This window comes from Amphiprion ocellaris, chromosome 23 (genome assembly GCF_022539595.1).
Source record: "Amphiprion ocellaris isolate individual 3 ecotype Okinawa chromosome 23, ASM2253959v1, whole genome shotgun sequence".
NCBI lineage: Eukaryota > Metazoa > Chordata > Actinopteri > Pomacentridae > Amphiprion > Amphiprion ocellaris.
The window spans coordinates 2,739,403-2,761,303 of record NC_072788.1 but is presented as its reverse complement, the minus strand read 5'-3'; the positions used below and the strand labels follow the sequence as shown (position 1 = coordinate 2,761,303).

Sequence of the window (21,901 nt, the reverse complement as noted above, 5' to 3'; positions counted from 1 at the left end):
GTCCCATCACAGCATGATTAAGTTAGTAATGTTCAGTGTCTGAAAAAGGGTTTCAGCTCATGATAGTAAGATGACCAAACAAAGAAATGGCAGAACTCGTGAGAAATATGTAAAAACCTGAAATAACGACTCACTTTAAATCCTGTTTAGAGGTTTCATGCTGGTAAAGATCAGTAAAGATCAAAGTCAGTGTGATGATTACACCCGATTTATAGACCTATGGCCCAGGTATTCCAGTTGATGGGAGGATAAAGAGAATTAATTTAGGTTAAAAGTTGCGATAGAGCCTGAAAACCACAGTTTGATGCTTCCAGCCGTCCCACAGCCCTTATTCTCAGATTGGTTGTCCATTCAATCTGCACTTCATGCATCACTAAACCTCTGTGCACTTGTATTTCAGGAGGAGGATGTAAATGTATCTCTCCAGCTCTGTTTTTGTCATTCACGTGCCTCCTCTCCAGGGCCGACACATAAATCAAATGCCCCGAGTGTAAATCCAGAAAAGAAAAACAAGAGGAGCTACATTGAAAACAGATCAATGGTGTTGAAAGATGGATACTAATGGGTACTAATGGGATGTAGTTAGTGTGTGAGGCTGATGAGCAGTGAAATAGATGATGCTGATAATGCAGAAATCAGCACCTTTTTCCTTTTGTTCAGGAGTTTTACTGGGACTGGGAAAAAGAAGCTATTTGTAAAAATACTTATTTTAATTTACACAATTTTATCTTCAAATAACAGCAAAAAATCTGTGAAGTAATTATAGTTTTTGCTAATTTAAAAGCAAAAAAGTAATTTTGTGGTCAAATGTAAAACAACAAATTATTGTCTGTAAAATACATATTTATGATGTGGACATTGTTTACAGTTTTGCACTTGTTCTTTTTGTTGTTGTTTTTAACAGTTCACATGTAAATTAATGCCTTTTCCCATCTGCAATTTCAATAGATATTTATCAGTAATTCCACAAAATAGGGACAATTTGGGGGAAAAATACAGTTTTTTCTATCCCCAATATACAGAATATTCCTTTCATAAAATAGCAAATATCTATAAAAAAGATATTTCTGCTATTTTAAATACAGCAAAAATAGTGAATTTACTAGTCGAAGAGCAAACTGTAAAATACAGACGTTTTAGCCATTTATTTACAGTCAACATGGGATTTACTAGATATCTGTAATTTAACAAGAAAGAGGAAATCTGTAAAATAACAGTTAAAAAATTATGTATCATGTCTTTCAATATATATATATATATATATATATATATATAAAATGAAAAATTACAAATATCTGTAAAATCAAGTATTTTGCTGTTTTAAAACTTTAAAAATAGTGTAATTTTAAGGTCAAATGTTATAACAAAAAAATTCAAAATATTATTTGTAATAATTGTGATTTGGATGTGGACAAAATGTAAATTTTGGGACTTTTTTAGAGTCAATATAAAAATGTATACTTTTTATACTTTCAAACAAAAGCAAATACCCGTAAAATATATTTTTAAAAATTTATTTATTTAAAAATTTTATTTAAATATTTTTTCAGATTTAAAAACTGAAAATACTGTAATTTTCTCGCCAATGGTTATAAAATGACAAATTATTATCTTTTAAAAAAAATTTAAAAATATATATATATATTTTTTTTTTAATTTATTTTTTTTTTTAAAGCGAACCCCAAATGCAACACTGAAAATACACCAAAAAACTAGCAGCACAGCGTTTCCTCCATCTCTCCACACCGTCTCCAGAATGTTCCGAGCTGCCAGTGAACGCACCACGATAAAGTGCAGCGCTGGGAGCTGCAGGGATCTGAGGACCTGCCTCCTCCTCCTCCAGAGGAGCTCGGTGTTTGGATCAGTCGTCTGTGCGCTCTGAGCATGGAAGCACCGCGGTGCGTCAGGATGGACATCTGCGCTCCGCTGCGCGCACCGGCATCTCCACCGTGCGTCTCCGCCGCGGAAACTTTGCGCATCTTTTGACACAAACTTCCACAGCTGGAGGGAGGAATGAGCCTGAATGCGGTGACAAAACCTCCCCGTGGGTTTCTGTGAAGTTGTGGACATTTGCAGCTGGAGGAGATGCGTTTGATTTCCACGTGGACGCACCATCTGTGATTTTTTTTTCACTGTCGCCCACAAACCGCGAAGCTGTCAGAGGACTGTGTGGTCGGAGAGGAAAAGGAGTGAACACGATGCGAACCCGATTTCCAAGTGTTGCTGTTCCCCCTGAACATGTGCAACACGCCGCCGGACGCACGGAGCAGCACTAACCGGGTCTAGAAATCCTCCTGAACCATGTTTATCTTGTGGGTCCCGCTGAGTTTGTTCCTCAGCTTCATCATTTCTCAGACGTGGAGCGTTCAGATGTCGTGGGAAAACTGGAACGCCGAGCTGCGCAACCGGGGCAACGAGTTCGACAAGCGAAGCTCTCAGCCGCACATCGTCTTCATCCTGGTGGACGATCAGGGCTTCCGGGACGTCGGCTATCACGGCTCCGAGATCAAAACTCCCACTCTGGACCGGCTGGCAGCGCAGGGAGTGAAACTGGAGAATTACTACGTGCAGCCGCTGTGCAGCCCGTCCAGGAGCCAGCTCATGACCGGCAGGTGAAGTGACTCCTTTCCTTAGTGGAGTTTAGAGGATTTACTAAATGATAAAGGGGTCCAGGTAGTCTGCCATGCATCTGTCAGGGGGCTTTGACATGAAAAGAGGACAGACTTTTATTCTGAAGTCCCCTGTCAAGCTCAGGATAATACAAACTCCAAATGTGTTATTTACTGTCAGGGTGGACAGATTTTATGGTTGCATCTTGTTTATATACTCCAATCCAAAATGAAATCAGTACAATGCAGGTATATGTAAGTTAAAAAAAAAACATAAATAAATACTGCAAAAATACAATTTAAAAAAGGTTTCCAAAGTTTTAAAGCTTTAATGTGAAACATCAAAAAGCAACAAAAACATACATATTAAGTCTATATATCTACCTTATTTTTCCTCCAAACATATTGCGGTTTAAGTTGCTATTAGCGCTTGCTGCAGCACATGCAGCAGAGTACAATTGAGCAGACGATGGTGCGGAGTCAAGTGGTGTCTTTACGGTAACTAGTTTGTAAAATGCATAACTAGACTCTCAATAATAATTTCCCCTTTCAGTGTAACTCTAGAATACGTATGTTTATATATATATATATATATATTACAAATATTGGCCTTAATGTCAGTATTGTAAAATCTAGTATCAATCAGGATCCACTAAGTAATTCACTCTTAAATAAACTGTGATAAATAATCTAATTTCTTCCAGTATTTTCCATCTTTATCTTTCTGTAGTCAAAGTTGTCTTTTCTGTGAGCTTAGAAGATTTACAATCACCACAATGATGCACTCATCCAGAATACTGTTCAGCACAGGTGATAAGCACTGCTCTCTGTACTTGTCTTTCCCAGCTTGAATAAACTCGGGGGATTTTCCTTTTCCCTGACATTTTACTTTGATGGTCTGATTAGTTACTACAAAGTGAGCACACAGTGTCATCAGTCACAATGTCACCTGCTGAGATTAGATGAAATGGAGCCGTCAGAAGTGTAGAGTTGGAGCAGACATCAAAGCCTTTAATAGTCCTTCCAATCTTATTAGCAGAGCAGCTGAAATGACTACCAGCACTCTTATTATATGGGTTAGATTTAGCGATTGAGACCATAATGACTTGTTAAAAACTAGGGTTTGTAGAGAGAAGTCGAAGCTTTTTGAATGGAAGGGGGTTTTTTGGATGCAGCATCTAGTGGCCATCGGTGGGATTGCGCTTTAATCTATTTCTGAATATTCATGTAAACTTCTTTGCAAACCTACAAACTAAAGGGTGTCATTGCAAATCTCAACTCCTGCATGTTGATTGGGTAATTCATGGCATTCATCTAGGGGGCTTCTTAATGGACCAGAGGTTAGATTGTGTTCTCATTAAGTCCATCTCAAAGTTAAGCTAAAAAAGCTGGAAAATCTCCATTAAAAATGGCCGAAATTACCCCAAAAAGACACAAAATCACCCCAAAAGAGCCAAAATTACCCTGAAAGGTTCAAATATGCCATGAAAAACACCCAAAATCACCACAAAAAATACCAAAATTACCACAAAACTGGTGAAATTGCGACAAAAACTCAAGTTCGGCACAAAAAATTTGCAAAATCACCCTAAAAAGAGCAAAAATTGAACTGAAACTTTTGAATGTGCCAGCAAAAACATGGAAATTCACCACAAAAAGTACATGCCGTTGATGCTCTAAACGTGTATCCATGACCCTAAATACCTCCATGTTCCACATGGACAAGACCAAAACCTTATTCTCATTTTAGAAACAGTTGTAATATCTTAGCTCAAGGTCCAACTAATAACTTTTTCTGGTTATTTTTACTACAAGTCATGGTCTCATTTGAAGTACAGAGTTTACTGTACGACCCCCAAATAGAGGTTTTTAACCCTTACTGCTACCTCGCTGTCAAACATCAGACTCTCTCCTGGAATCAAAACAAAACAAAGTCTTGACAGTTTTACATTCAGCATGACTTACTGTTGCATGGGTTGTCAGTATTTCTGATGTCCACTGTCAATAAACATCCATAAATCTGTTTAGAAATCATAAAAATGATGGCTCTTATTACCTAAGCTGAAGAATTACCATATTTTTAAGTTTTATTCGGTGTCATAGTAACCCATTGATACCTGTCTACACATCCATGGTTAAACTGAAGACAGGAGCTGCTAATAGCCAATTTTAATGGTGCCAGTTTGGCAAAATTTCATCACAATAGTGTACAAAAATGGGGCCAATGTCATATCCCCAACTAACAAACTGTAGAAATTGTAGTTTTAAGCCTTTAATTGTGAGTTATATTTGTGTTAAATCTCCCTTTTGTGAGGTGCAGTGCATTAGATTGTGGCTACCGCTACTCCAGAAAATGCTAACAAGGCCTTGAGTCAACATTTTTTGTCAAACTAATTTTTAAGTGTTCCCAAATGAGGGAGCAGCAGCGTTGCCTTAGCAACCACTAAGTGTTTGAGTGGGCAGCAGGAAGCTGTAAAGAGATATTAGAGGGTGAGGCTGGTGAACGTACACGGTATCACGGGGGGTCAGTTGTGGTCTGGCTTTGTAGTTTGCTTATAGAATGTTTCACATCAGCAGTTTTCCTCTGTGCACATGCAGCTCTGCAGGGCAGCTCCGCCATCTGTTCCACTCCTTAGCAACAAAAAAAAAAAGGAGACGTCTTGCTGGGCGTTGATGGTTTTTGGCAGGCATACGAGAAAATAATTACACTGCAAAAACTCCAAATCTCACCAAGTCTATTTGTCTTATTTTTAGTCAAAATGTCTCTTGATTTAAGATAAATTCACTTAACAAGAGACATTTCAGCAGATGGAGGGACTTGTTTTAAGACAATGCATCTTAAATATCTTGTTAAGTCAAACAATCTTGAAATGATCTTGTTTTGAGTTGAATTTTACAAGAAAACTCAAAATGAGTTTAACCCTCGTGTCGTCCTGCAGGTCAAAATTAACCCGGTTTAAAGTTTGAAAATGTGGAAAAAAAATATTTTCACAGTGAAACTTCTGATGTCCACATTTTCAACATTTTTGGGAAATCTTTGAACATTTTTTGGTGAAAAAAGAAATGCTAAAAGAACGAAATTCGCTGGATTTTGGTTGATTTTTTTTTGTGAATGTTCTTTAGAAAATATTACAATTTTTACTGATATATATGGAATCACTTTAGATATTTTTAGGATTTTTTTGGGAAGATTTTTACTCATTTTTTGAAAATATTTCCAAGAATTTTCTTGCAAAATTTGGGGGATTTTTAAAAAATCAAACTTTTAAGGGAAACTTTTTAAGAAATTATTGGAATATTCTTCCTGAAGGTTTTGCAAATTTTCAGAAATTTGGAGATTTTTTTTGCTGATTTTTTGGATTTATTTTCAGACAAGGAAACAATATTTTCTTGGTGCCCGTAAATGAAGACAACAGGAGGGTTAATACATCTCAAATTAGGAGGTTACATGAAAGCAAAAATCTATTTTTGAGTGAAAAACGGCTCTTTTTTTTTTAGCATATCTGGCTTATTTTAAGACACCTAAGCTTGACAATCCTGGTAAAATATAGTTTACAATAAGTTTTCCCAGCTAATTTTAAGATCTCAATATTCTAAATATCACATTTTATTTCAAGAAATCTTACCAAGCCATTTTTCACTTGTTCTATTGGCAGATTTTTCACTTATTTCAAGGTAAAAGTTCCTTGAGCTAAGTTGTTTTTCTTGTTTTGAGAGGGGCATTTTTTCCAGTGTGGACAGCACCTCCTGTAAGCTGCTCTGACCTCTGAGTGGAGCCTCAGCGAGCATCCATGTGGAAATGTAGGTGTAGATTCACTTAGGCTTCCCGGCTCGTGTTCCTCAGCGGACGGTTGCAGAGAAGCCTGTGTGTGGTTGGGTTTGAGTGAAAGATCGCCATCCGTCTGTGTGTTAGCACTGAAACATCAGCTGTCTGTGTCAGCTGGACGCTCACTAAAGTTGTTTCAAGTCTCTTTTTGGCCGACTCGCAGCGACTTGTCAAGACTTCACACTGTGTGAAGGATGGAATCCAAAACATAAGCGCTCCATAACAGTCTGATTAGGTTTTTGCAGACTGGTTACTATGGCGACCACCTGCGTCTGAACCCAACTGCATGCTCGCTGCACAAAATCAGACTTTATTTCTTTTTACGTGCTTGCTGTTGTTCTCCGCTGTCACCCAGACGGATAGGTTCGTAACTCACTAAATATTCCCACAGGACTGCGGAGTCAAAATAAATATCGCCGAGGCCAGTTGTTTCTGGGTACTGCTATCATTATTTTTAAAGACAGATATTTTTGTTTTGCAAGACTGGAACCTGGATTCAAACAAATCCAAACTCCTGGAAAGACAGATTAGAGTCTTACCCCTCACTCTTCTGCCTCAGCGGTAACTGAACACCTGCACAGTGGAGGGAGAAATGCAGTTTCCACATGAGGAAACATGGGAAACGTTGGGGAAAACCAGTGTTTTCTGAGCCAACATGGGTTATCTGACATTGCAGTATGTCTGATATAGTGTTTATAGCATCCTTTACCCAAGTTTAAAGTGTGTCATCTGTAAACCAACAGTTACTGAAAACCTTTTTATCATTGATGAAGACTATTCCTGCCAGTCCCTAAAACTGTAAATGCCCTGTTCTTCATCACTTGTAGAGCAGTGCATACAGAAAAAAGCATCAGATCGTGATGAAGGATCCCCATAAACATGCTCACTAACACCAGTGAGGAGCTGCTCAAAGAATCCAAACATTCACCTTTCACACCCGTTTTTCCCATTCGGGGTCCCGGAGTTAAATCTATGCATTCTGGAAGCTATCCCAGATCCCAGAATGCAAAATGAAAAGCAGCTCAGCGGACAGGAAAATAGTTTACTAGGTCTCATATGCCTTGATATGAAGGAATAGATGGTTTTAGAACCAGAACCAGTCAGTTAAAAGATGTCTCTACATAAAAAAGAGCTCAATTTGGCAAAAATGAGATAATCTTTACACGTCTAATACAGTAGAATGGGATTTGCTAGAACCTAGAACCCTTTGGCCCTGTGTCAGTTCACATTAGTCTATGAATTGCTAGCAGGTCAACTGAAAAGGTATGCTCCCTCCTTTTTTTCAGGGATTTGTATAGTTTTGAGGAAAATGAAGAGCCAATACTATACAACACGTAACACATTTCTTATTTCATGTCTTTTGAGTCATTTTGTGAGCCCCTTACATGTATCCCTCAGTTCCTTAGAGGGGTTTTTACAAGGGAGGGGTTGTGATAGAAGGTTCCATTTGGAATCTGGTTTCACGTTCGTAAAATATCTGATTATGAACCTGTTACTCACATCATCTGTTCAGTTAATCTCTATTGCCTCTCTTTTTAAGACTACAGGCATGGGGCGAACATCAAGCCTGTTTTTGACATATCTACTGTTCAAATCTATGGCATTTTGGATGAATTAATGACTTAAGTATTGTCTAAATTAGTGAAAAATATATGGTCCAATCCCTAAAACCCTTCCAGATAGCAGACTAGTTAGGTAGAGGTCAGTGTTATGCTGCCTGGTATTTGGTCCTTGAGCTACCAAACAGCATTCAATCAGGGATTTGACAGGTTTCGGACTCGTACTGGATTTGATATAATTCTATCAAACCTCATCCCTCATCCTAAAACCCTAGTAGATCTTTTTTAAGTTACAATACAGTCAAACATCTGATTTAAATTCCACCTTTCAGAGACTCAATAGGTGTGTATTTAACCCCTTTGGTGCACAACATAGGCCAAGAGATGCCCATTTTCCATTGAATATGGGTCACTTTTGACCCATGTTGTGCGTCATAGGGTTAAAGGTGCTCTGTTACCACCTCATGTAACGGCGGTTCACCTGTGATTTTGCAGGTACTAGGAGGAACAAAAGACTTGAGTTCATTCCCTGCCTTGAAACAGTATCACAGAATTCAATTTGAACTTTTCTTGTAGGTTTATGCTTTCACTAGTGTTTTTACTTGGTATTTAGGTGCATTTTTAGTCGTTGCTTGGTTACTTTTCAAGGTGACAACCCCACCAGAGATTTTACATGCATTCATTCACATGACCACAAGAGGACATGTATGCTATCAGGCTTATTTTCTGTTTATCAATGATCAGAACAGATGATATTGTGCCGACTGTCCGAATAGGTGGATCAATTCATCCTTATTGTTGCATGTAACACAGACCCAAATTCATTTAAAGGTCATTTCAACCTGTAGTTACAGTTTAACTTAGATATCAAATATTGTTTTTAATCATGCCCCCCTGTGGATCAGTGTGGTCATATCTACAAAACTTTCCGACAGATATTACAAAATTTTTCTCTGTATGCACCTAAAACACCTCCCGAGTCATGGGCAAGCACTCTGAAGGTTCGCTGTAGTATGAAGATAGTAACAGCTGATTCTTTAGGAAGTGGAAGCTGTAGGTTGGAGCCAACGTAGATCAGATGTCCCCCAACACCATGTCATTGGTTCATGCTTTGTCCCTTCTTGGACCACTGTCATTAAGTCCTCACCACTGCTGAAAGGAAGCACTCAACAAGCCTTGCAGTTTTGGAAAAGTTCCGACCCAGTTGTTCCCTAATGATTTGGCTCTTGTCAGAGTCTTTACACCTGTCCATTTTTCCCACAGCCAACGTGTTAACTATGGGAACCAACTGTTCACATTCCCTTTAATACGTCCCAGACCTCAACATCTGCCGTTGTTATGACATAATCAAAGTTATGTATTTCATCTGTTAGTGGTCAGAATGTTTTGGCTCACATGTAAAAAGCAAAACAGAAAGTAGTTTGAAGCTGCTTAGGTGCATATTTTTTATTCTCTAACAGGAAACTTAGATTTTCTTCATGAACTAATAAGGTTACCAAAACTGAGAGAGCAAAGCTAAAAGGAGCTGGCAGATGTAAAGAGGATGTTGTGTACAGCTGCTGGCAGAACCGTAGCAAAGCATTTTAACCACCCAGCAACAGGAGCTTGAGAAAAGATTTCCACGCTGTCTGCCCCCGGGATCCTCATGCCATCAGAAAAATTTCAACCTGTCTGGTCTACTTTAAGCTGCACTAATGAGATTAGTGGCTTAAACTCGCTGCTTTCCTTCAAGTTCAGAGTTGTGCTCTTCAACCCGTCACCCTCCCACTGATCTCTCTCCATGAAGAGGGGTGAATTGCCAAAGGCAGGGGCAGAGGTTCCACCCTTGGGCAGCCCCTAAAATTAAAATATGTTTGAGGAATGTAAAAACCAATATTTCTGGAACCTTTCCCCTTGTTTGTAAATGAGTGAACACGCTCCTGAAGATTGAATGTTCCAGGGCTTGCTAGTCAACTTACCTGTCCAGACAAACCCAGCATATGGTTTTCCTGACATGTTGCATACGTCACCTTTTAGCTCTTCCATCAGTAGCTGAGCCTTTTTGCCCTCTCACTTGACTTTTGGTCAGTTAAGATGTACTGCCAACAAATTATAGCTGGTTTAACGTTTCCAGTTACATGTCAGAAAGAGGTACGTAAACCATACAAATGGTCCTAATCTTGTCTTGATGGTCATCTCTGCCCAGCGTTTCTGTTGACCGCAGGTGTTTAAGCTAAACTGATCCTTCTCAAAACCTAATTTAAAACAAAATTAAATTACATTATCAGGCTCTAACATCACTGAGTGGGCTACCGTCCGTCAACAAACAAAAGATGAAGAATGCCCTTCGGAGTCGGGGTGCAATAAGAAACAGATTGCTGAGCCAGGAGAGCGGCTGGATTCCTGTCGTCCTCAAACACTGCGCTCTTATATTATAGACTTCTGGATTTGAATTTGGTCTAAACCACAAGGGGATCTGGGTTTGTTTATTTGCCCGGTGCAGCTCTTTTTTTTTGCTCTGCCCTCCAGCCACTGCGACTATCCACGCTTGAGCTCATCTTAGCCTCTCAGTCACCCTTTACTTGTTTTTTCAGTGACCTGTCGCTCTTTCGCTTCCATAGTTCAACACACACTCGGGGGCTCTAGTTTGAATAGCACAGTGATGATCTGAACAAGTGTACGTTTGAGCGGATAAATAAGCAAGCTCTCTGAGGGAGTTAGTGTTAGTTAGGGTTCTGATTTCTGTAAAAGGAAGTCTTGAGCCTGTAAAATAGAAAACAAAAGCGCACAAAGGCCAAGGAAGGAGTAGAACTGCAAAGATAGCAACAGAGTTAAATGAAGAGGCTGCTGAAAGGAAGAGCTAAGTAAGACGAACTACTCCAGGGCTGACTTTGATTAAATGCAGATCGCCGGGTTGAAGCTGCTTATTTGAACCATATGTGAGGAAGACGTGGAGCAGGACGAGGCCTGGACTGCAGGTCTACTCAGGGAACCTCCACAACCTCAGCGGCTGCAGCAGCGGTCAATGCACTTGTCTTGAGGAATTTCAGCGATTGCTGGCACTCGGTGATTCGAGTTTAATGGTGTGTGTGATTTGTTGGCCTCGTGGCTCGGTGGTTGTGTAAATAAACCGTTGAGATAGCGCGATTATTGCAGCGCTTAAGACCAGAACTCCGCATTTTGCTCCAGGAATGCAACAGTGCACTGTGTGTGATAAGATATGGAAGTGAGCCACTGTCTGTGTTTTCCTGTGAAGACGTGGCTCGAGTTCCAAGCATGAGATGTCTGGCCCTCGGAGCTTTGGCCTTCTGTGCTGTGGCTACCCATTCATGCTCCGGTTGCTTTTAAAGGAACCTATAAATTGGTCACATTGGGCATGTGGAGGGACGGCAAGGGAAGGAGGTGGGATCTCCAGAGGGCAGTAGTTACTGCAGCCATTATTTTAAGGCCTCATAAATACTAAAGACCAAGAAGTGTCCTTCAGGTGCACCACAACCTGCAAAGTCAAGTCCTAGTTCCCCTGCCAACCCCCTCGTCTGTCAAGGAGAAACAACACAGGGGTACTTTGAAAGTCTCTGCGCTCCACCTTGTAGCGTTTTCCATCAAGACCTCAAGCTGGTTTGACTGATTTGTGGACGGATCACAAGCTGCACTTAGCATGACATTCCCATTACACGGCTGTAACCTTTTGGTATGCGAACACCACCAAACCTGCAGGAGCTTCGTGAGCAGGGTTTGGGGCTCTTAAGGGGGTAGAATCTTAACACGTATACATGTCTCAATAATTTTGCACCTTTTCACTTTTTGGCTCGTATCACAGTTTTCTTTTTTAAGATTCACAAGGCCTGTTTCTCTCAGTGCCGTTGCTCTTTTGGCATTGAGGCAAAACTCCTTCAGTAAAAACAAATAAATGAAGTGAAGGGTAAAAGCGGAAAAATTATTCTACTACAAGTGGAATGAAAGCAAAAGAAGATTGAAAATAATGGCGCGTATTACTTCCAAAAGGTTCTTTTGCAGACATTTATGGGCAAATAACAAAGTTAAATTTAACACGTACTTAGCTTGTGGAAACTCTGGTAAGATTGTGGAGAACAGGATTTTACAAGTTCTCAGTCTTTACTGAGTTAATTACAAATTATGTGTGTTTTTTTGTCCTCAGGAAAATAGTTGAAGTAAACAGGCTTCTTTATGTTGTTTTTTTTCTAAAGAAACATGTTCCCATGCCAGGCTTGATTGATTTCTTGTTGTTGATGTTGTTTTCTCACCACCAAACACATGTAGCCTCAGCTTCTTCCCTTCACCCCCCATCCATTACTTAGTTTGCTGCATTCGCATCGCAGTGCCTACATGACAGACCAACAATGCCCCTTCTATCTCCCACTGTGCATGTTTGTAGTTGCCCAGACCACCAAGTGACAAGAAATTCTTCCCATCGCCATATGAAACCAAGAGTCTGCTGGCTCCCATCAGGGCTGATGTGGTCTCATTTTGAATTCACTGACCTGACCTCAAAGACTCGCAGTGAATAGAGGTATCAGATTTGGAATTGTGCTGTGTTATTATCCTGTGAAGTTAAACATTTTAAAGGTCCTGGGAACCACCATCGAATCTGTGGGACTCCGTTTTTGCCAAGCTGTAAACATTACAATTTCCTAAGATGATTTCCAAAAGTTTTGAAGGCATCGAACCCAGATGGCATTTTGTTTGAGCGATGCACAATGCAGGGCAGACAGTGTAATTTTCCCCAGAGAACAAACAGCTCTGCCCTTACATTCGCACAAAGTGTCTCCGCCAACTGCAGCTGGAACTGAAACGCTCTTGGTGATGAGGAGGGTCAGGGGTCAGGGTTTCCCCGAGGACGCTGGTCGGCAGAGGTGGTGAAAGCTGAGCTGTCAGACGAACTCCACACGCACAAAATCCTTAACATCTGTAGAGTCAGTGGATTGGCTTTTGGCTGTAATAATTTGCTGAGTCTGATGCAGCAACAGCCTGCCATCCATCTTATGTTTATTAAGTAACGTTATGGCTGTGTGCAGTATCTGTCGTCTCATTAATTCATCACACATGTGCGCAGCCATCGGTCGTGACAACGCCATCTTCATCATCTAACGCCTGAGTAACCACACTCATATGGAGTGCAGTTTGCAGAGTGCTTCGTTTTAAAATGTAGAAACAAAAAGAACAGGGGGAAAAAAACAGTTTAAGGATGTCAAAAGTAGTTGAATCAGAGTAATTACAATAAAAACAAACACAATGAAAACAAAATCTTACAAACTACCTTTCAAAAGCATTTTACAGACATGTCTGTTGACTTTGAGACTAAAAGAGTAAAGCCAAACAAGTACCTGAAACTGGAACAATACTTCAATAACAGAAATACAACACAAGCCCATTACATTCATACTCACAAAAAGACACACAATAATGTCTGGAGACACTTTCCTTACTTCCCTTTCATCTTTCATCCTTTTGTCATTGCTAGACCCCTGACGTCACCACTTTTACCCTTTGTCATTGAAACTTTGCTCCCAGATCCTAGCATGATTTATAAGCCCACTTCCCACCTTTTGAGTGAAATTACATCTACATCTCCTCCGCAAATGTAACCACATGTGTAAAATGTTGTACTCTGTATCTTCATAGACTCTGTGTGTGTGTCGATAAGCCCACCATATGCTGAAACACCAATGAAACACCACCATTACAGCAAACTGGAAGTAGGACTACGAGCGCATTTCTTCAGCAGTGCTGACGCTAACTTCATGGGTGTTTCTGTGTATTCTTGCTGTCAGGAATCACATCTGATGGAACACATACGCTCCCATTTGAATCAGTACAGCTGCCTACAAAGACCGTGTAATTGCTTGTGTTCTACTCACGCCATACGCAACCCAAAGTTTACTTTGGTACATCAAGTCAGTTTCTTTTTGTTTTATGTGTGGAATTACAGTGTTGATTTGTTGGACTCTGCCAAATGAAGGAAACTTAAAGGCTTTTGTTGCAGCTTGATTGGAGTTGACATAAGTATTGTTTTATCAAAGATCTTCTTACATCATGATAAGGTTAGGTAAACTGCTAGGCCATCCCATAAAGAGGATGGCCTAGCTGGTTGTATTGCAGTCTGGGGATGTGCTCTTCATGTATTGTTTTTGTTGAGAGCAGGATTTGAATTGTAAATCACAGGGTTTATTGCTGTGTTTGGAACATTGCGCCCACCACACAGTGGTGTAAACCTTGAAGAACTTTTGTCTTGTCCATGGGGAATAGAGGCTTCAGCACCTTCTGGTTCTGCTCCAACCGAGTCCTCCTCACTGAAACCTAAACCAGACACTTATTTTCACTCCCTCTCCCTGGTGACAGCTTGACTGCACACCACTAACCTCAGGAGGGAGCAGGGGAGGGTCAAAGGAGGGAAGAAGCTGAAGAGGCATCTGGCCCTGTCTTGCTTTCACTCAAAGCAGACGTAGGGAGTCAGACAAAGATGAAGTCAGAGCTTATTATGCCGGTTTTCTAAGAGCTGCTTCCAAAGTCCCAGCTGAGCTGCTTCTCTGTGGGCCAAAAACTATGTCAGTTGGGCCTTTTTCACTGCAGGAATAATCCCCAGGCAGCAGGAAGCTCAGTGTGTTTCCACTGCAGGTACCTGTGTATAAATTAAATTCAGGGGATGTTATCTAACCCGTTAAAAGTCTCTTCTTGAACTTTTTGGGGGTGGGACTGGCAGTGCAGAGCATTTCTGACTGGTTGAGTGCTTGCATCATTTTTATCATCTGTTGTTGTATAAAACAGCTTCAACTGTGATGTTGTCTCCCAGTGCGCTAAAATGTCAACACATCAGCATGAACTTCCAGAAGTAAGCATACAATGAATTATAGTACAGTCGCACACAACAATGACAGCCATAACTTTTCATGTCATACTAATTTTTCCTCAACTTTAAGACTCTTTAGTGTTTAAACCACATTGAAAACATACAAACCATTGGTCTAAAGGAACCTTTTAGCCTCTTGGGAAAAAAAATCCTGGGGCTAAAAGCTTCAGTTACTCAGGATGGAAATCCTAATAAAGTCAGACCATTAATCCCACTGCTCACTGCTTTAAATTGATTGGATTAGAAGGTAGTGTAAGTAGACTATGGCTAAATATCCTTTGAAAAAGTTTGATTATATTAGAGATCTTCATAAATCCATAAATTTGGATGCAATTTAGACCCAAGGTTAGTGAGACTTGGTCCAAACAGACCTGAGAATCATAAGACTTCATCTAAAACCTGTTAGACTTTAATAGAGCACCAACACTGGCAGCAACATGTTGAAACACAGAAGTCCATTCAAAAAGAGTCAAAAACATCCATTTTAGCTGGATTAAGCAGTTTACCGTCACCAAATAAGACTAATACACAAGTTGCATAATTATGGCAGACCGCATGATGTAAGCAGATAGTGACTCAACTTGGATCCACTTGGTATTAAAGACATTTACAAGGATCTAAGATAATAATACAGAATCATGCCTGGACCTCAATAGACCAAAAATAATAATAATAATAATAATAATAATAATAATAATAATAATAATAATAATAATAATAATTTAATGTTTTGGAAAAAATACAATAATTTTCTTCCATTACTCATTATTCTACCCTAATATACAACCTGGAATTGAGAAGAAACAGCCAGCCAGCCTGTCTGAACAAAATCTGCCTAGCAACAGCTCTAATACTCACTGAATAACACATTATGTCACATTTGTTTAATTTACTGCAGCACATAACCACAAATTGTCATTTTTACGTATCCAGTCCTAGCTAACCTCGTATTATATCCTTTCGTCTAACTCTTGGACAGGAAGCAATTCCGCATGTTTTCCAAAATAAGGTTTCCTGATCAGCTCACAATTAGAATGAACTAAGTGGATGCATATCAAACTTAGTACTTATGCTTGAGGAAATGCACCTAAAAAAGGCCCAACAACCTGCATTCAATTCCAGGCTTCAGTACGTGACACTTTTAAATACACAAGAATATATCGTAGGCAATACACAAAAAATTTACAGGTGTTTGCTGCCCAACCCTGTTTGGAGTTTTGTTCAAGAGGCAGTAAGTAACCAGAAAACTGCTTTCACTTGAGTTATAGTCCAGCAGACTTATCCACTTCGCATGTGCTATTCGACAGTACTACAATGAGAGGAATTGTTTTTGCTTGTTTTTGTGCGGCTTATCAAGGAGACTTTTACGTCACTTTGGAAATTTCTTTCAAAGCTCATCACTGATGATGTTCTCCATTGTTGAGTAAGTGATGATGTGGTGGCGTGGGACTGGGAGAGTCTTGAGAAACAAGCGAACGAAGAGTGTTTATTCTGAGTCAGAACCCATAAACGATTATATTAAACGCCTGCAGATATCACGTAACAAGGCCATTTTTGTGCCAAGCAGCAATAAAAGTCAAATAAATCCCCAGATTTTAAAGAACAAAAGACTTAAATCCTCCCTTTTCTGCAAAAAGAATCACAAGTTTACGTTTGCTCTTCATACCAGATATCCTGGAAGCCTATGTTAGCGTCTGTCCTTCACTTATCAATGTGTTAGTTTTGCTGCCAAGATGGCTGCTACAGCGTCATTAGCTACAGGTCACAACTTTGTTTCCTGTCTGGTCTTGAGTGACAGGTCTTCTGTTTTTGCTCACACCAGTAACCATCCGCCTCTTTTCACTGCACTGCTCAACATCAGCTGAACATTACGCCGTGCTTGGACGCATATAAGCACTCTTCTGTCAACTCAGATGTGTTTGCTTTGGACCGACTCCACTGTAATTAGAATTGTACTGAATATGTATCAGTGTGTAATTTCCAGTAGAAATACTCTCGCTGTGACTAGACAACCTTTTGCTTTTAAATAGGCCATGAGTGGAGTCCTTTGCATGAGGAAAAGTCTAGTGTTTGGTTTCATAAAATTATACTGGCAGCATTTTCAGTGTTTAGATTATTTTTATTAAAATGTCATACAGTAGCATGTGAACATTATATAAATAAAGTCATGCAGCGGGGACTATTATCCTCTCAGGGCCAGTTCATGAGCTGGTTTTTCAGCATTTCACAGTGTGAGCAAGCAGTATAGAGGAAGGATTTCCAGCAGTGTTTCAGTATAATGTAGATTTCCACCAAGAATGGTGAATTTTAACCAGAATTTCTGTGAGAGATGCCTATCAAATTAAGTCCCTGTTCTCCCTGCTTCTATGTTGAGTATTTTAAACCTATCTGATGGAATATCTTTTTTTTCCTCAGGTATCAGATCCACACAGGCCTTCAACACTCCATCATCCGAGCTACTCAGCCCAACTGCCTACCCCTGGAAAACGTCACGCTGCCACAGAAGCTCAAGCAAGCCGGCTACTCCACCCACATGGTGGGAAAGTGGCACCTGGGCTTCTACAAACGTGGCTGCCTTCCCACCCAGCGTGGCTTCGACTCCTTCTTCGGCTCCCTGCTAGGAAGCGGGGATTACTACAGTCACTACAAATGTGAAGGGCCCGGTATCTGCGGCTACGATCTGTACGAAGGGGAAGAGGCAGCTTGGGAGCAGGACCGTGGGTTGTACTCTACTGTGATGTTTACTCGCAAAGCTATCAACATCTTGGCCAATCACAATCCTCGCAGACAGCCCTTGTTTCTCTACCTGGCCTACCAGGCGGTTCATTCCCCGCTGCAAGTTCCTGCCCGCTACCTCGAGCGCTACAAGGGCATTCCGAACCTGCATCGCCGTAAATATGCTGCCATGGTTTCCTGCCTTGATGAAGCCATCCACAACCTCACGTTAGCGCTAAAACGCTACGGTTATTATGACAACACGGTTATAGTGTACTCCTCAGATAATGGGGGCCAACCGTTAGCTGGTGGAAGCAACTGGCCTTTGAGAGGGAGTAAGGCTACTTACTGGGAAGGTGGTATCAGGGCGGTGGGCTTTGTTCATAGCCCCCTATTGGTGAGAAAAGGAACAAAATGTCGATCTTTGGTCCACATTACTGACTGGTTCCCTACACTGGTGACTCTAGGTGAGGGAACTTTAGACGAAGACCTAAATCTAGACGGGTACGATGTCTGGGAGGCCATCAGCGAAGGCCGCCCTTCACCTCGCCAGGACATTCTCCACAACATTGACCCAATTTACATCAAAGCTAAGAATGGTTCATGGAAGGCCGGTTATGGTTTGTGGAACACCGCCATCCAGGCTGCACTCCGAGTGGGCCACTGGAAGCTCCTAACAGGTGTTCCTGGCTACAGTGACTGGGTGCCACCGCAGACCTTCTCAAACCAGCGGCTAACCAATCGCTATCATAACGAACGTGTGCGTTGGGACAGGGGTAAGTCCGTCTGGCTGTTCAACATCACAGCCGACCCTTACGAGAGGGTGGACTTGTCTCAGCGCTACCCACACATAGTGAAGAAGATGCTGATGCGCCTCGCACATTACAACAGGACCGCAGTGCCGGTACGCTACCCGGCTAAAGACCTGCGATCCAACCCTCAGTACAACGGGGGCGTGTGGGGACCCTGGTTCAAAGATGAGAGGGAGGAGCAGGAGGAAGACGAGAGATACAATCACTTGTTCACTAACCATCTCGGTAAAAGAAGGTGGAAAAAGAAATCAAAGAGCAGGAAGCTGAAAAGGAAGGTAGAAGAGTAGCCTACCACATTTGTGAAAGACTTCCGTTGCCTTTTCTCAGGGATCGACACTTCCTGCTTCAGGATTGTCTTTTCAGATGTTCTAACTCCAGGTATTTTTAAACTGACTGTATGAAAGAACAGTAGCAGATGGACCTTTCAGGATGCCTCAAGAGAATAAGGAAAAGATCACTTGTTCAAACACTACTGCCATGCCCAGACACAACTAAGACCTCATGTTAATGTTAGGGGCATTTAAAGAATGTTTATTTTTCTAGATTCTGTTGCATGCTTGAACTGTTGTCACCTTTTGGATTGTTCTTGTAGATTCATGTTTCACTTAGAGTAGTAAATAAATCTTCCTAGACAGTTGCCATAAGTTTTGGTGACAGAGAAGTAAAGTAAGACATAGTTCTATTATGTTATTGATTGCAATACGACAGTAACATGGAAACAGATGTAGGATTTATGTGACGTGTAAGTTGATGTACGTTGGTTTTTATAAGCACAGTCTGTCTGAACTGTAGAATAATAGATTTTGTTCCCTCTTTTAGATGATGTCTGGTCCGGCACCAGGCCAACCTGAATGTAAGACAAACTAACAAAATAAAAGCCCCAGACACAAAGCTCTTGGTCTCCTGCAATCTTTCAAGCTCTGTCTGGTTCACATTTTATTTCAGCCAGATTTCCTTTATTCTGACGACAGTAAGTACACTTGTAACTGGAAAAAGTTTTAAAATCTCTTCTAAATTTAGAAGCTGACACGTGGCCATTAAGTACATTTATCCACGGAAAATACGGTAAAGTTGGATCTCACCGGTGATAAAGATGTAATTGCTTGCTTGCAGTCCCTAAAAATTGCCTACTTCATCAGTTATGATGTGCTGTACAAGACGCTGCGAACAAGGAAAATGGAGTGAACACAACTTCCAATCTCTAAAGCAATATTTTCACGTGAATGTGTTGCTTGGCACCGATGGAAACAACTCAAACTCACTATGTTGACTGACTTCAGCTGCTTATGAGTTTCGCTAGATTTGCTACTTTAGAGGCCAATTAGCTGTTTTAATGTCACCAAATGGCTTCTAAATGTACTGTACTGCCTGTTCTGTGCCCAACACATGGCTCTGGTACAATCTGAGGGATCAAAATTGTTATGAACAACAGGAGAGGGGTTTCCCCGTGGAAACAGTGCCAGGCTGCACTGCACATCCCTCCCATCCACTCTAGCTTGGATCCCCCTGCGTTTGTACTGTACTTAGCGCCAAGTTATGACCTCAGATTGCTCAGAAACTGATTCAGCTTTCTCAGCGGCATTTGTATTAAGAGCTTACACCGATATGAAGGTGGTTCTTTCTATCCTTAACCTCTGCAAATCTGTAGCAGGTGAGGTCTGGTTGGGTTAATCGTTCTGCTTTCCCTCAACTCCTTCACATTGATTTCTTTCAGATTGCACCCATGGGAGCTGCTTTTGCCTGGTTAAGCTTGGTTTTTATTTGTGACCGTAAAACACAGGAGATGCCCTCTTGTGTATTTGGAGCCACAGCTGAGAGTTATAGAAGATCAGATTCTTATTTTGTTGCGTCGTGCTAAATTTCCCCATCCCTGTGGGCCATAGGAACACTTAAACCCCGGATTCTCTGGGAATTCACATTTGCTTTCAGTTATGGGCATTAGCATCCCTCTTATGGGAAAAAAGCAAGGGTATTTTTTTTCCCCCTGTAACTGAGCTCTAAGGTAATACATCAAGCTTCCTCATCCTGCCGCCTCACATTTAGAATACCCATTAGTGTTCATTGTGAATGATATGAGAAAATAAACCAGATAAATGGCAATCCAAGAAAGCTTTGATCTCACTGAAGTGTGGCGGGTGCGATTTTTCCCCGGATTGGGTTGGTTTTCTCTCAGCTGTGGCACCGTGTGAAACATATAGCTTAGCTTCTCGCATGATCAAGGTGCAAATTAGCCGAATTACGTGCAGCCAGCTGGAACGGGCCGACCACCTGGCTGCCAAGAGCTACACGCGAAACACCGTGACTCAGCTAGGCTTGGGCTCTCCCAGCATCAAGTGGTGAAAAGCGACAGAAATATCAAGCAGCTGTCATCTGAAAGCATCACGATTAATGCAGGCTCCATGAAATATCTTGTGAACACCACCCAAAATGCCAGAACACATTTAATGCTTGCAACGTCGCTCGCTCTGAGCATTACTCACTGCAGGGCTGTGTAGCTCCAGCTACTTGGCAAAACTCTGACATTCCTTTCATAAGATGTAGTTGGGTTTTGCTTTTTTTTTTTTTCAACTGGTTGTACGAGCTTATGAAATGGCTGTTGTTATGTTTGTTGGTGATGTCATAGAGGATGTCCTGCATAGGAAATGGTCTCAAAAGTCAGCATAAAAAGTGCCAAAATGATAAAGATGATAGCATCCTTTTTCCTGTAAGAAGTGCTGGAAAATACGCTGCTGTAATTACAGGCCCACCTACATGAGTTAGAGCATCTCTGAAACATATAGGAGCCCATGAGAAGATTTTAAGCATGAAAGAGAAGACATGACAGTGAATTAATTTGATGGACAGCCTCTCTTGGCTGGTAGTTTCTCTCCAGACATGGGGATTTCCTGTAATGAGCGATTTCACCCATGCACAACTGGAACTTCTCTTGGTCTTCAGCTCGAGGTCCAACGCTGTATCCAGTTTATGACACATGGCTCCGCTTTGTGTTTCCCCCAGACCACTCCCTTAATATCTTAATATTTCTTCTGTTTCCTTTCATTAATCTTGTTGAGTGCCTGCCTGTGTTCACCCTTTCTTCTTTCCCTTTCAGCCGTTCAGACCGTTTCCTCTCCTTTTTATCCCTGTCATTATTCTTGCAATGCTTTTTGCTTTCTGTTCACGCTCTGTTTTGTGATTTGCTCATCCTCTGAAGACTTTGCTCAAGTCCAGACCTGTGAGGCTGTGTTTGCTGTATTCAAGGGAAAACCTGGATCTCAAGAACAAACATAGCGTCTCCCATCTCTGAGAGGTAGTTTACCCCTCAGGCCTGATGTCCACTTACACCTTCTTCACCTTTTCTGTCATCAACCAGTCAGAAACAGTCAGAATCTCTGCTGCACTCCAGCGAAAACGTGCCACTCATCAACACCTCCAAATCCCTAATCCAACAAGAACAGAAGGAGAACATGACTTTTTTCATGTTGCATGCTTCATGTGCTGCATGTTTCACTTTCAAACATCAATATATCACTGTCAGAAGAAACCCTGATACT

At 41.1% G+C, this 21,901-nt stretch overlaps 1 protein-coding gene across 1 annotated transcript; it reads left to right on the top strand.

Annotated features, from left to right (window-relative positions):
- The first annotated feature begins 1,828 nt into the window (after positions 1–1,828).
- On the top strand, positions 1,829–19,259 carry arsj (arylsulfatase family, member J). The gene is made up of 2 exons (XM_023270103.3): positions 1,829–2,612; positions 17,257–19,259. Exons 1-2 carry the CDS (start codon positions 2,302–2,304, stop codon positions 18,653–18,655), a joined length of 1,710 nt encoding a protein of 569 aa, XP_023125871.1. The 5' UTR covers positions 1,829–2,301; the 3' UTR covers positions 18,656–19,259.
- The last annotated feature ends 2,642 nt before the right edge of the window (positions 19,260–21,901 follow it).